General features: G+C 39.2%; 1 protein-coding gene across 8 annotated transcripts in view; it reads left to right on the forward strand.

Moving 5' to 3' along the window:
* LOC150075824 (uncharacterized) overlaps positions 1-14498 on the forward strand; it is a 376562-nt gene that overhangs the window by 162855 nt on the left and 199209 nt on the right. Inside the window, exon 1 of one of the 8 annotated variants that reach the window (XM_090387485.1) lies at positions 1896-2270. The exons of the other annotated variants lie outside the window; for them this stretch is intronic. Coding sequence (XP_090243611.1) covers positions 2256-2270 — 15 coding nt within the window. The 5' untranslated portion in view covers positions 1896-2255. Of the gene's footprint in view, positions 1-1895; positions 2271-14498 lie in introns of those variants that run through there. 8 annotated transcript variants of the gene reach the window in all.

The following is a 14498-nucleotide window of genomic DNA, read 5'->3' on the forward strand; positions in this document are numbered from 1 at the left end:
TCGTCAATACAAATATTTATCGTATTTACTAGTCACGGGCTTGAACCCCGGTCCACTCAAGGAACGCGTGCTATGCACTCTCGCTCCTGACCACTGGGCTACGTCAGGCCATGATCATTTAAGTTGACCTACTAAGAAGTTAAAAGTTTTAAAGTCAATAAAAGGTGAAATTTTTGATGTTAAAAAAGAAATAATTACAATGAATAAATTGGTTTATACAGTTTTTTTCAATTAATATTTTTGTTATAAAATTATATTCAGTTAAGTTTACATTGAACTAATTTAAACGTTAGTCTGTACATGAGAGTTAAATTCAGCAGAATTTTCAATATGCAAAAATATCTTCTTTTTTTTTTTTTTTGATGAAACTTTTAAACTCATAGCAAGACTTCATAGCATGGCAATTGGCTTCAAAACTTAGAATTTACAGGAGGCTTGTATCCAGACGTACGGGTCTACAGAATGGTTTATGAGAGAGGAGGATTATGCACGACAACCAGCAGTATGTGTTCTCTTGAGCCACATCCACAAGAGTCAATTTGAATTTCTGCTGATAGCATGTTGATGAACCTTGGAGCATATTGGACCCAATCAACACACTTCTCGATATACGTTTATGAGGAGGGAACTTGGGAGAACTGGATTCCATTTCGCTGACATTGCAAAAAGAGACGCGATTGGGAGTGACAGTTTAATGGCGTGGGCCGGAATCAGTCAGTGGCCATCCACATCTTCGTGTGTTCCCGGAAGGAGCACTGATAGCTTTGCAGTATTCAGACAAGATCTTTGATCCTTACGTTTGTTCTTTTTGCTGGCAAAATTCTTCCAGCCTTTCTGGGGGTAAATGCATGTCCTCACAGAGCTCTCCCAGTGAACCAGTACCTCCAGAGGTAGAGTATAGTCTGTCTGGAACAGCCGACTAGAAATAAACTAATAATAATAATATACAGATCTCATTTCAGGAGAACATGCCTGAGATGCTCTAGGCAGTAGGATTGATAGCCATCAGTCTTTACGTAAGAGTAGGAACTGATACTTCTAGTACTAATTAAGTCTCCTCAGCATGAGGCGTCGATTTTACCTCTGTTGCTACCCCACGGAGATCACACGCCTTATAGGGTATGCTTCCATGAGTTATCGATCGAAATTTATTAAGTTTTTGTGCATTACTATGATAGTAAAACGAATGTCTCATCAACTTTTAGCCATAATCTAATAAAATGTTTTTTTTTTTTTTTGATATATTTACGTTTTTTAGTTCCTTATCGTTAAAGCACCAGCGTAATTTCAACAGCAATAAAATCATAGATTAGTCAAAAACTGGATGTAATAATTGCTTAGTGATATTACAGATTTTAGTTCCTCAGGTATTTAAACAAGGTCTGTGCAATTAGTGTGTCCCATCTTGGACGTTTTCTGAATATCATAATCGGTTTTAGAAGTTAGCGATAATTTTTAAATCATCCTCGTACGAATAATGTTTTTTTGTGCTCTATTAGAAACGATTTAGGCGCTGCTTAAAAGAAATGAATAAATGATTAAGATGAATCATCTCATTCCAGTAAACTTTTCGATCGGATGATTCGTTCGAAGCAGTATCTGATCGAATATCTTCTCCAATATAGTTTTTGTGAATGAACTTCCCTCTTCTCTTAGCAAAGAAACTATGCCATTTGATAACGTTTCATAATTTATAAACGTGTTGTAGATGTTATGTTACTTCCAGGCTTTTCGCGTTCATTTTCTCTTCGGCTAGCATCCGCGCGCATCTCCTATCCCTACCCTGTTCTGTAGTAGGTTCGGTCCATAGGTGTTGCCATTTCCAGAAAGTGGAGTGAGTTCTCTTCCACACTAAGATACTTATGCAAGATGGATGCACGTATTGTCCAAGATTCTACAGACTGCAGAATGCACAGCTATTTCAGAAGCATTTGCGAGTGTTTTGTCGATAAATGGCTAACCCTTACGCAAACGATTCGATTTCAACGGCTACGGCTGGCCGTACGACACTATTCGGTAATGGCGTTTACTGCCGTATCTGCAGTTCGCCGCAGTGCACTGTGGTGACTTGATTACAGAAAATACGATGGTTGTCAGCTGTTATAATTATTCGTTTCGTGGATTTTACTCGAATTTCCCCAGCCTGGAATACGACAAGAAAGCAACGAATTCTCTTTTGGATCCTTGAAAATTTTCAACGTTTAACTGGAATTGAGCGCCCCCTGTGACATGGGGTATCGCCTCTATGAAGTATTATGTGGTTGGCGAAGGTAAGTACCATGCGTCTTCAGTACGCAATAGATTTTAGTGAGTTTGTATACATTATGCGCACGCGTAAATAAAGCTAATGTAAAATGAGTTCTGTATTTCTTACAGTTCAAATACAGATTTTGGCATTTATCAAAGCCTGAATGCAGTCTTATATTGCACGGGGTATGATTCACGTCACGCCTTCCCTATAAGTTAATGTCATCATTAAGCTGTCATCTTTATAATTAATGAAACTTGTTAGAATCTCGGTGGCAGGCCTTTATTATAACGTATGCTGCAATATATTAGTGTAATTCTTTCTTGCCACACTGGATTCGCTTGGAATATTTATTGCAATTTTAATTTTAGTGATGCGAAACGTACCATTTATGAAATTAAATTTTGGGAACTCATTGCTACAGTCACTTTATACAAATTCTCGTGTCAGGCTCTGGAGATGATTAATACTGAAAGAAATTTTAAATGTTAAAATGTTACTCATATTTTCTCGCCGGAAAGCAGAATTTTTCTAATTTATTTCCTTTCCTATATATAATGTAAACGTAAACACACCTTCGAACCATGACTTCGTGCATATGGTGTTTTCGCTCATTTATCGTATATTAATAATTCACAGGTGTCGCATAAGACACCGACCTTGACCTAATATCGATCCAGGTAGCAGAGTTAGCGTTACTTTCTCAAATATTTCGAATATACGTATATTCGTTATATTATTTTAGAAATTTGAATAGATCGGATTTTTCAAATATTTTAATGTAATTTCTATCTTACTGATATTTTTGTAAAATATTAAAGGTTTTCTCCAGGCTTTTACTGTACCGGATTTATTGATTAAAATGATTAATTTTTAAGATTTTAATCATCATACTGTTTGTCTATCAAAGTTCCCTTTTATTTATCGCAATTACGATTAAAATACGGAAATTTATACCTAAGATGTGACACAGTACTTTGATTTCAATAATCCATTGGATAATATGACTACACCTACCAATTATTGAAGCAATGCTAGCATATGGAGAAAGCTCCTTACAGCATGTCGTACCATCCTTGGACATAATGACCAGGGGCCTCAGGAGTATTAATCACGTGATACCTTTATCCAATATGGCTGAATAAAATAATTGTTTCACCTCCACTAGACGACTGATTGGCCCCATTTGGTAGAAGCAGTACGGATGCAGATCATACATACTATGGTGTGCAAAACTTAAGGACCAACACTATTTCTAAAGATTACAACCACAAAATCAAACGAAACAGCCTGTTGATTTGCATAACTATGGCCATTCAGTAGAAAGCTGGTGCACACGCAAAAATTTGAATCGTGATGAGTGGGCTCACATAAACAGATAAAAGCAGCAGTTATGTGCAAATTACCGATAGTGAGCACGATTGTTACAGACATTCGATTGGTTTCATACAGTGCTACAGACAACGAAATGGCCAGTGGACAACATCTGGATGGATGACTTTACCCGGGTTCGAATAATTAGGAAACGCGAAATGCGAGGGGTGTGGCTGCAGAGTCCGGTATCGCCCATAGCATCGTCTCACGTGCGTGGTCAGCCTTCAGAACGACAGGTACAGCTGTTCGAAGGACCAGTGGTGGTCGTCCACGAAAAACAACGTCCAATGATGACCGCTGTATACTCCTACAGGCCAAGAGGGGACCGACACCAGACAGCGGGATCCATTGCAAACCAGCTGCACAGGACGCAGGATATCGCAGTTTAGTGTGGCAGGCGACTCCACAAAGGGGGATTGTTTGCCCGACACGTCCAGTACGCTGTGTCCCTTTAACACCTGCCCATCGGAGACACCGTTTGCAGTGGTGCATCGAACACAAGGACTGGACAGCAGCGCAGTGGGGTAAGGTACTCTTTACTGATGAGAGTAGATTCAGTCTCAGCAGCGATTCTGGACGTCAGCTAATCTGGCGAGAGGTTGGCACACGGTATCACCCCGCAAACGTCACTGAAAGGGATCGATATGGCGGTCGAAGTGTTCTCGTCTGGGGAGGCGTTACCTTGGATGGACGTTCACAACTGCAGATACTGGAAGGCGGTACTGTAACCGGTGCACGCTACTGTACTGAGGTAATCCTTCCCCATTTGCGTCTGTTCCGAGGTGCCATTGTCCCCGAGTTCGTGTTTATGGATGATAACGCCACACCCCATCGCACTGTAGCTATTGATATGCTTTTGGAAAGTGAGGACATTGTTCGTATGGATTGGCCTGCCCATCCTCTCCCCCCTACCGATCTAAATCCCATCGAACACATATTGGATGCTCTGGGGAGACGCCTAGCGGTACGTCCATACCCACCAGAAAATGTTCACCGGCTGAAGATGGCGCTGATAGAGGAATGGACGATGTTACCGCAAGAACTTATCAACAACATTGTTCTAAGTATGGACAGGCGGTGCAAAGCCTGCATCGACATTAGGGGTGGCCATATCTCCTACTGAGGATCACCTCTTCCCTTTGTTGCATCTTTGGCAGTGATGCATCTGTATCATGTCAGCCAGTGCTACGTTGCCATTTTTGAATAAAGTCCCTCTGTACCTTTTTGTTTCCGTTGTTGTGTCGGTGTTTCCTTCATCATTTCTGTACCTGACGAAGTTCCTTTGGTATGCTTTCCCATATCCAGGCCAACTCCTACTATGAGGAGCTACAGGTAAAAACCTACTAGTCCTTAAGTTTTGCACACCAGTGTAGTTGACAAGCAATGTGGCATAGCGAGTCGAGACATTTTCTAGAAAATTATTTATGACGCGTTATCTTTTAAGTTTTTATACGTAATATTTTCTAATATTTTGTTTTTGTTTCTAATATTTTTTTTTTTTTTTTTTTTTTTTTTGTGAAATGAAAATTTCACAAAAAAAAAAAAAAAAAAATCACTGCTTGAAAATTTCGGCGGGTTTTGGTTGAACACTAGTGATACCCGTCTATTGTTTAACGATTGTAATGTAATATGCTATTGATGATAAAGTATTTTTTAAAAAAATTGTTTGCAATTCGACTTTTAATGGAATGAAATACAATTAAAAAAAAAGTAATAGTAGTTTTTATTAATGTTGTTTCGCGTTTCTTTCCATAAACCAAGTCGCTGTCTCTTTTCAGAAAATCGGAAATCACCAAATTTATCACAATTATTTTCGCTCCACCGACATCAGTTAAGAACTAAGTCCCATCGGAACTTAGGAATTTGCTGAAAACAATGATTGTATTGTTTTTCAGCGTATTTATTATTAAGCGCATGTTTATTATCAATAATTATATCGTTTTCTTTTCAGTGGTTTTCGTAACCACTGAAAAGAAAACGATTTTTTTTTTTTTGTGGGATTTTGGTTTGCTAATACAATCTTAGCTACAGCACTGATAAAAACTCGGAAAGTAACACTAATTATTCATTTTTAAAAGCAGTTTTAAAAGGGACGTAACCTATGTAAAACAAGATATATATAATACTTTCGTTCCTCCTGCCCCAACTGGCTACTTTGTACAAATCTGTATTGTACAAAATTTATTTAGTTTAACTCAGATAATTTACAATTACATTGCTATCCAGAGAAGCAACCCTACAAGGCCAACAGCATATTTATAGGAACAGCATATTGGAATTTCCAAAATGAGCGGCTTATCTCACGAAAGGCTGTTTTCACCTAACATGGGATCATCGTTATGGCTGACTTTGGAAACTCATTTCAGGCTGGATATTCAATTCGCCTTCATCTTGGACATTTTGGGGTATACCATTGGTAGACAGCATTGGATTATGGAAAACTTGCCTCAGAATTAATAAAGATATTCATAAGTCAATATTAAGTTAAATATTAATAATTAAGTAGGACAAGAAGTCATTGTTGTTTTAATACAGCAAAATCAGACCATAAAGTTATGTGCGAGCGAACTCATCTTATTCTATCTTCTTTTATCCCTCTTTTATCTTTGTGCTAACGGAAGGCGGAATTAATTAATATTAATTTCATCCTACCATGAGACTTGTTAGCCTTCATTTTATTAATTAAATTTCTACTTTATAAGTTAATTACCGGTATATACTTGGAAGTTAAGAAAGCAGTTTGCTTTGAGCGAAGTAATCTGCCAGTGGCATAGTGCAAAGCTTCAGAGATTACGATGATCTCCTTACCTACGTCCAGATATTGACTGAAAACAGTCAAAACAGGCAGTGAGAGGGATATCAAGTTATGTGAAAAACTTCTCTTAGCCTTAATCGTGTAAATAGAGCAAAATTGAGTATAGTCATAATAGCGGTGTAAATTGCAACAAATTCTCTTTACTTCCCTCTCCTGTTCGTTCTCTATAATTGCAAACGTGGAAAATTGCCATAATTATACGCAGTGTTCAACCCAATGTATGAAATCCAATGGCATTGCTACTATTTTTCAAATATTGTAAGGTGATTAAAACCTAGTCAAAATTAAATTAAAACTGAGATGATTAAATGTCAACAATATTAAAATAAATTAATTAAATAAATAAATATTTTTTGGTTGTTTTTATTTGTACTACAGATCGAAGGCTGTTCGGCGTTGCTTATTGCAGGTTTCGGCTCATTGCCGGTTTCATCAAACAACCATCTATATATACCCTCCCCCTCCATCCCACCCAGTTGTCAGCGGCTCTTAGCACCCGATTTTGCTAGCATTGTACCATAAGCGCATGTCCTTTAGGATGGCGATAAGAGACACTAACCAAAAGTGACATTTTATGAGTGATGGTAGGAGGAGAGAGAGTCACTTTGGGGAACTAATTCGGAAGTGCATTTTCCTGTTGGTGACAAGGATGCCGGCCTCGTCGCATTCCTCCCTTTTATCTGATGGTTCACCTCCTTTTCTTCCATTTTACGCTTCCGTTAAATTTGAACTTCACTGCCTAACCTCGTAAGTAAAAAGAAGGAAGTGGAATGCTGTATGCTAATTTTAGATCAGTATGGAGAGCGAGAGAATTCTGCAGGTATCCTGAGTTTATTGCCCTCATCGAGGACGGTGAATTGCAGTTACAGCATCGTGGGAAAAAAAATTCCAGTTGAAATTTCTGCTTTCTGTGAAGATGAGTGAATTTGTTCTGAATATTTGACAGGGTTATTCATAATTCTTTATTCATTGGTATCCAGTTGAAATGCAATCTGGTTTTCAGTACATTTTTTTTTTTTTTTTTTTTTTTTTTTTTTTTTCAATCATGTAGAATCTAATCAAAGTTGTTACAGAATTTACTGGAAGTTTACTCCTTTGTCATATAGAAAGGAGTGTACTTACAGGAGTGTACTTCGTTCTTTTCAATGGCTTTGATGCAACTGTACAAATAACATAAAAAATTGATGAAAATGTTGGCCAAGTTTGGATTATGTATTACCGAATCCTTTGGGCAATGCCTAAAGGATTCGGTAATACATAATCTAATAATAAACACGCAATTATGATCACAAGCGCAGCCATTCCAGTAGAAACGTTAAATGCCATTTTGCTCCTGAAGTATTACTGCTGTCACAATGAAACTGTGGGGAATGTGTAGCATGTAGAATCTGTTTTAGCTTCTTGTTTTGTTATATTTATTGTTTTTGTTCATGGAATGTAACCGTCACCGCCTAGTTGAGCAGCTTTATAGAGGTGTGTATTGATTATAAACAGATTTTTAATAATAATAATAACTAGTGGGCTTCGCCCCCTGCTCGCTTTGCTCGCCCAATCCCGCGCACGTTTTTCTACGTAAAATGTAGAGGTATACGGAGTAAGTCAAATCTTTTCTACGCAAAAGACACACCTATCGATACGCACTGATCGATTTATAATCAGGAAATTACCTATGTAATTATTTACCTGTGCATTTGTAGTGCTCGGCATTCTCAAGGTCGAATAAATACCACTATGTAATTATCTACCTGCGTTTACATAGGTTACTTAGAAAAAGGCCTTTTGCTTCCGGTTCTATAATGCATGAGGAATATCGGTGCATCCCAAAGAGCAGGACTAAAATATTTTTAACTGAAATATTTACAAACTAAACAAATATTTTAAATATTTACAAAATACTAAACTGTTTACAATACTGTATGCAATATTCATTAATATACGGCGCCTCCGTAGCCAGGTGGGAAGGAGCAGCAGTGCGTAGCACGCGCTTCTTAATTAGACCGCGGTTCGAGCCCGTCACCACGAAATACGGAGGATGCAGAAAGGTCAGGGAATGACCACCGCATATTCCCGGAGCAATATGGCCTTAGTTGCTAATGCTCCTAAAAACCAAATAACAACCTTTGCCAGTGAGGTTTGCCTAACGTCCTTTATGATTTGGTTACAGAATACTGTAGTGTATATCTACAATAGGCTTCTGTATCACCTGATAATACCATGCATTTCTCCTCTCTGCCACGTGTTTCAGTAGTTCCTCTGATATCCATTTAGGCCAAAGCCTTGAACAGTATTTCTTAGTTGGAATGAAAAGTCTAGTACCTTTTATGATTATTTCCCTGAATGCTTCCCATTTAGAATTTTGCTGATGGTAACATCATCAGTTGGTCCCACTGTATGGAATTTAAAAACTGTCTGAGACCATTGTAGTCTCCTTTACGAAAGCAAAAACCCTTTCCTTTAAATCCCACATCAGTGCACTGTTGATCACTGCCATCTAATGGTTCTTTCATCTACAGTTTCTTAATACTGTACATGAAGGATCACTGCTGATAATCAGATAAGAGTATTGCTGTCTGTTCTTGCCTCTCTAACATGCTGCTGCTGCTGCTGTAGAAAACAGTCATTCATAATTTGATAAGAAAAAAGACTACAGTAGTCTCAGACAGTTTTTAAATTATATACGGTGGGACCAACTGATGATATTACCATCAGAAAATTCTAAATGGGAACATTTAGGGAATTAATCATAGAAGAATTGATACTCACTTACCTGTGAATGATTTGGTACCGGACGAAGTAAATATATACGGATTTAAGCTATAAAAAGAATTCTCATCACATGGTGAAATAAACGGATCATTGAGAATAAATGAATAATAAATAGCTTGGGATTTTCCCAGAAGAAACAATGAATCAGTCTCATCATATAAGAAAGTTTTTCTTAATATGTTAAATCGCTGTAATGCAGAAAAACAAATTAAAAGAATTTATATTTTCAACTTATTAAGCGCTTATTGATTCACTACCAGTGGGACAAACTTGCAGGAGGTGTAGGGGCCACAAAGACAAATCGGAATCACATAGCATTGCAGGGTCCGAAATGCCTTTGTCATGCGGTAGAGGACGTTGAATGGGATGTCGCGTGAAACGGTTCGCAAATGCTGACTTCCAGCGATCCCGCTGGAAGTCAGCATTTGCGAACCGTTTCTGTTGAAGAAACCAAGTAGCAAAAGTCCTCCGGAGTGGATAATTCTCAGGCTCCAATGATTGGACGCGTTGCAGATGGTATGAACTCATTTGGTTTGTTGACAGTATCCTCCATACAGTGGATTGGGAAATACCCAATCGTTGGCCTATCGCTCGAGTACTCGTTCTCGGATTGCCTTCTGCAAGACGTAGAACATTCTCCTCATTGTCTGGCGTCCTCGTCGTTCGCTCTCGATTCATGGTACCTCTCGTGAAACAACAAGTCTCACGTAACCTTCTGTGCACACGTGCGAAAATCGTATGATGAGGAGCACGCCTGTGCGGGAAACGTTCCTGGTACAAGCGCAGAGCGGCGCGCCCGTCACAGTCCGTAGCTCCACACGCGAGGTGCATGTCGCCCAGTTCAACGTTTGAATACTCGTCCATCCCACTGCCTCGGGAACCGGTTCGCAAATGCTGACTTCCAGCGGGATCGCTGTTCACGCGCCCTCCCGTTCAACGTCCTCTACCGCATGACGAAGGCATTTCGGACCCTGCAATGCTATGTGATTCCGATTCGTCTTTGTGCCCCCTACACCTCCTGCAAGTTTGTCGCACTGGTAGTGAATCACCTTGTATATGCGTAAAGCGCTTGTTGTCTTCACCATGTTCGTCTGTCTGTCCGCATGCAATAGCTGGACTCCTAGCGTATGGATTTTCATGCAATTTTATATTCGTTTCTTTTAGAAATACTATATTTGCTCAGCCATCCCACGTTTCATTAAAATCGGACCAAATTCTGGCAATTATTATTATTTTTTTTCATACATATCACATAGGCTATCCATATATCGTACAGTACATTGTAGCTGAACGATGGATATTATGTTTGTTACCATGCATTCGTTGGTGGAATGTGACGAATGCGCAGAAACGAAATGTTCTCGGTTCGCGTATAAAAGTCGTTTGCTTTTTGCGCTTTTTTTTTTTTTTTCTGAAAAACCATGAATTATTACTATTTGCTAACGCGCCTGAAATGCACTCACTAACTTGTTTTTTTTTTTTTCTACTGCCAAATTAATAAAAAGGAATATCTATCTATATTTTAGCAGTATCAACTAATTGGCGCATCTATGAAATATTTTATTGAGGGCACGCCACACACTTTCATAAGCCTTTACCGCTGGCACTCTGGCTACTACTACAATACAACATCTTCGACACCGTCCTTCGTGACAGTTTAGTGGTTTCACAACTTGTCACTCGTTTGAAGAGGTCGGGTTCGAGTCGCGTCGTAGGATGGAAGAACTTCTAAAAGTCCTCTTTAATCGAGGCTGTAGTTAATCACTCTCAGGCCGAGAGTAGGGGTTTCCTTGTGAGTTATCATGGGATTTTTAGTCGCGCCACATGCAAATCGGCCGTGAATACTTGCCTCTAAAGACCCACACACATGTATGGTTACACCATCGTCGAGTTCAACAACAATAAAAATTATTATTCTCCGTTGCTGAGTTAGTCTATCTCAGGCGAGGATAACAATGTTTTTTCTTCTTCTTCTTCTTCTTCTTTTTTTTTTTTTTTTTTTTTTTTGTCTTAAAAACTCGGGTTTTTTGTCCAGAAACACAGGCATGACTTTGTTCTCGAATAACTCTAATATAACAGTTGTTGAAATAAATAAATAACATCATATACTTGAATTTCTGGAAAGCTTTTTATACTCTTCCACATTGAACACGGCTGTACAAATTGGAGCAGTATGGCATTAAGGACAAGTTGCTGCTATGGATAAAGGGATGGTTGAGTGAGAAAAGACAGAGAGAGTGGTAATCAATGGACACTGCTCTTCGTGGACTAATGTTATTAGTGGAGTCCCCCAAGGTTCGGCCCATTATTATTTTCTATATTTATCAATGATATTAATGAATGTTTATCAGGCTTAATGTCCAAACTTGCAGACGGTACGAAGGTTGGCAAGCTTGTTAATGACAGTACGCTACTGCAACAGGATCTAGAAAAGTTGAGCAGATGGGCTGAGAGGTGGCAACTGACGTTTAATATTGACAAATGCAAAGTTACTGTGGGGTACTGCATATGGGTAGCAGTACCCTAGAGTAACTTAACTGTTCGGTACTATACTTAGGGTAGCGGAGAATGAAAAAGACTTGGGGGTAATTGTGTACTCAGATATGAAGTTTTCTGAGCAGTGCAGACAGGATGCCAGAGCAGCTCATATGATCTTGTCAATGATATACAGCAAGAGTGGCCAACTTAATTTGTGATGCGATCTACTTTTTTCCTTCAAAATGTGCCGCGATCTATCATCTATCAAAATTTCATTGCACAAGGTGCACAAATCGAGGGATGACTGTATATTTAAAATTCGTCGTGATTGACCGAAATTAAATCCGCGATCGACTCGTTGGCCCTGATATACAGGAATTTTTATAGCAGGGATAATCACCAAGGAGGTGATTATCGATTATCCCCTTGTATAAGGGGCAAAATACATACCTTGCCTCGAGGAAATGAACATTTTCTGATCAATGAGGAAGACCAGTACCACGCTTTCTCTACCTTGGCCCATGAACTCTTCATTAGAAGAAGGTCACTGGTACAACGTCCTGGAACTGATGCAAATTGATCAACACCATTTTCTCATATACTGATCATCTTCACCTGGATTGTGACCACTTCTAGCTACTGAACTTGATACTTAGGTCGCTTGAATTGTTTCATCCGTGTCTCTCTTGATACGTGATTGTTTTCCCACCCTCTCGAGGGCCCTCTTCTTCCACTTCCGCTTAGGTGAGAGAATTCCCACCCAACCTGCGGAGGATGCCTTCCCTTACATCCTCCGTCGCTCTGTCTATACTTCCTTTCCTTTACCCTCTCCAGTACATCCTGTACCCTATTTTTTTATTTTATTTTATTTTTTTACTTGGTCTCTTTCCAGGAAGCTCAGGCGACCTGGAGGAGAGCCAGAGAATTATGGGCAGCCTGGCTACCTCCTAGTGGTGTGTGCGGGCAACGTGGGGTCCCACTAGGGGCCCTGCGGCCAAAAGCCAGAACACCCAACAGAACCCAGCAAAATACTTCATTTACACAAAAATTTTTTCTGGCTTTCACAGTGATACTGTTTGTCTCCACAGAGTTCATATGGCGCAGATATGGGAAACCACCGGAGGCGCCTTTACCCCAACACTATGCACATTATGTATAAGGCAATGGTCTGACCACACCTTGAGTACTGCATACAGGTCTGGTGGCCTCATTTTAGGAAGGATGTAGAGCTGCTGGAACGAGTACAGATTGCAGCGTCTGGAGGCTAGGCACATGTGAGATGATCTAATTGGGGTGTATATGGCCTTGAATTTAAACCCAGGTGCTCACATCTGGTGAGTATGGGCTTGGCAAACCCAAGGTCCAATCTGGATATCATCATTCTTCTCTTTCTTGCATTCTTGGTGATTTCCTTCTACTTCTGACTCTCACTCTCTCTCTCAGGGTAATGCGGGAATTTTTTTTTTTGGCTGGTGCAGCATAAGCCTCAGGCTTCCTTGCACTATGGCTAATAATAATAATAATGGTTTGAGCAAGCTCAATGCTGATGGAATTTTTCTTTTTGTTCAGATTACGCACCTGAGGGAGCATAAATTCAAATTGAGGAAAGACAATTGTAGAATATATGTGCGCAAATTTCCTTTAGCCAGCAAGTGGTTGATTGCTGGAACAAACTTCCATCGGTCGTTGTGGAAGTTGATAGCTTAAATTAATTCAGGGGAAAACTGGACAAACCTTTTGGAATGAATGAATGGGTGAAATAGGAAGTTTTTTTTTTTTGGCTGATGTTTTTAAGCTTGCTTTCTTGCATTATCTGCGTCTACTGATGCTAAATGCTAATGGTAATTTTAGATTTGAATTACCAGCAGACTTCCTCCGATTTCCTGGGGGGGGGGAGAAGACAAATATTCTTCAAGGCTAGTTGGAATTAAATTGTTTTATTTATGTAAAACAATTTAATTCCATTTAAATTTTAAATTTAAGGGGTTGAAGTTTTGTCCCCAGATGTGGGGGGGAAGTAACTTTATCTAGAATTTCTTGACGCTTATCTAAACAGCCCCAAGTATCCGTTATAATGCCTCCCTTATAGTGCCTCATTAGGCTTAAGTTATTTATTTTAGATGTAATTACCCTAAAAGTAATTTTTTTGTGGCATTTACGATCAGTAGTTACTTTTTAATTTTGCTTGGTGTAAAGTTTATGTAAAAGTAATAGTAGTTATCTTTACATAAAGAAACACCAGAAAGAACAAGGGGATGGGGAGAGGAACTAAATTAAGAGAGTCCCGTGAAAAGAATACGTACCTATAATTTTTGAATAATACCTTAAATAAAGCCAATACGCCATAATTTACAAACCAATTGTACGCCGGCCTAAACAAATTTAGGCAGGCCTACCCAGAAAACGCAGAGGCCAAAAAGGTGAAATATCACATCTGGTCCCTGTTGTACTGTAAACGATTCACATCACAGGGACCAATAAATGAAACAACTAAAATTTAAAAATAGACAAGCATTGTGTCCTATCTCGTCAGAGGCCACAGGGCAAAATTATACCCTGAGGCCTTTTGACATCAGATCACAACATAGATTTGCATAACGGTGGCCCTTGTGTAGTGAAAAATAAAACCGAGATATCTTAAGCACCTTCACAGTGCGAAGCCAAACTGCTAACTGATTTTTTTTTTTTTTTTAAAAGACATTATTCAAAAATTCTAGGTACGTATTATTTTCACAGAACTCTTTAGTTCCCCTTGTGGCGCCTCAGTAGCCAGGTGGGAAGGAGCACACGCTTCTTGATTAGACCCGGGTTCGAGCC

The sequence above is a fragment of the Mastigoproctus giganteus genome, chromosome 13, assembly GCF_048544385.1.
Source record: "Mastigoproctus giganteus isolate SK-2022 chromosome 13, ASM4854438v1, whole genome shotgun sequence".
In the NCBI taxonomy this organism is placed as follows: Eukaryota; Metazoa; Arthropoda; class Arachnida; order Uropygi; family Thelyphonidae; genus Mastigoproctus; species Mastigoproctus giganteus.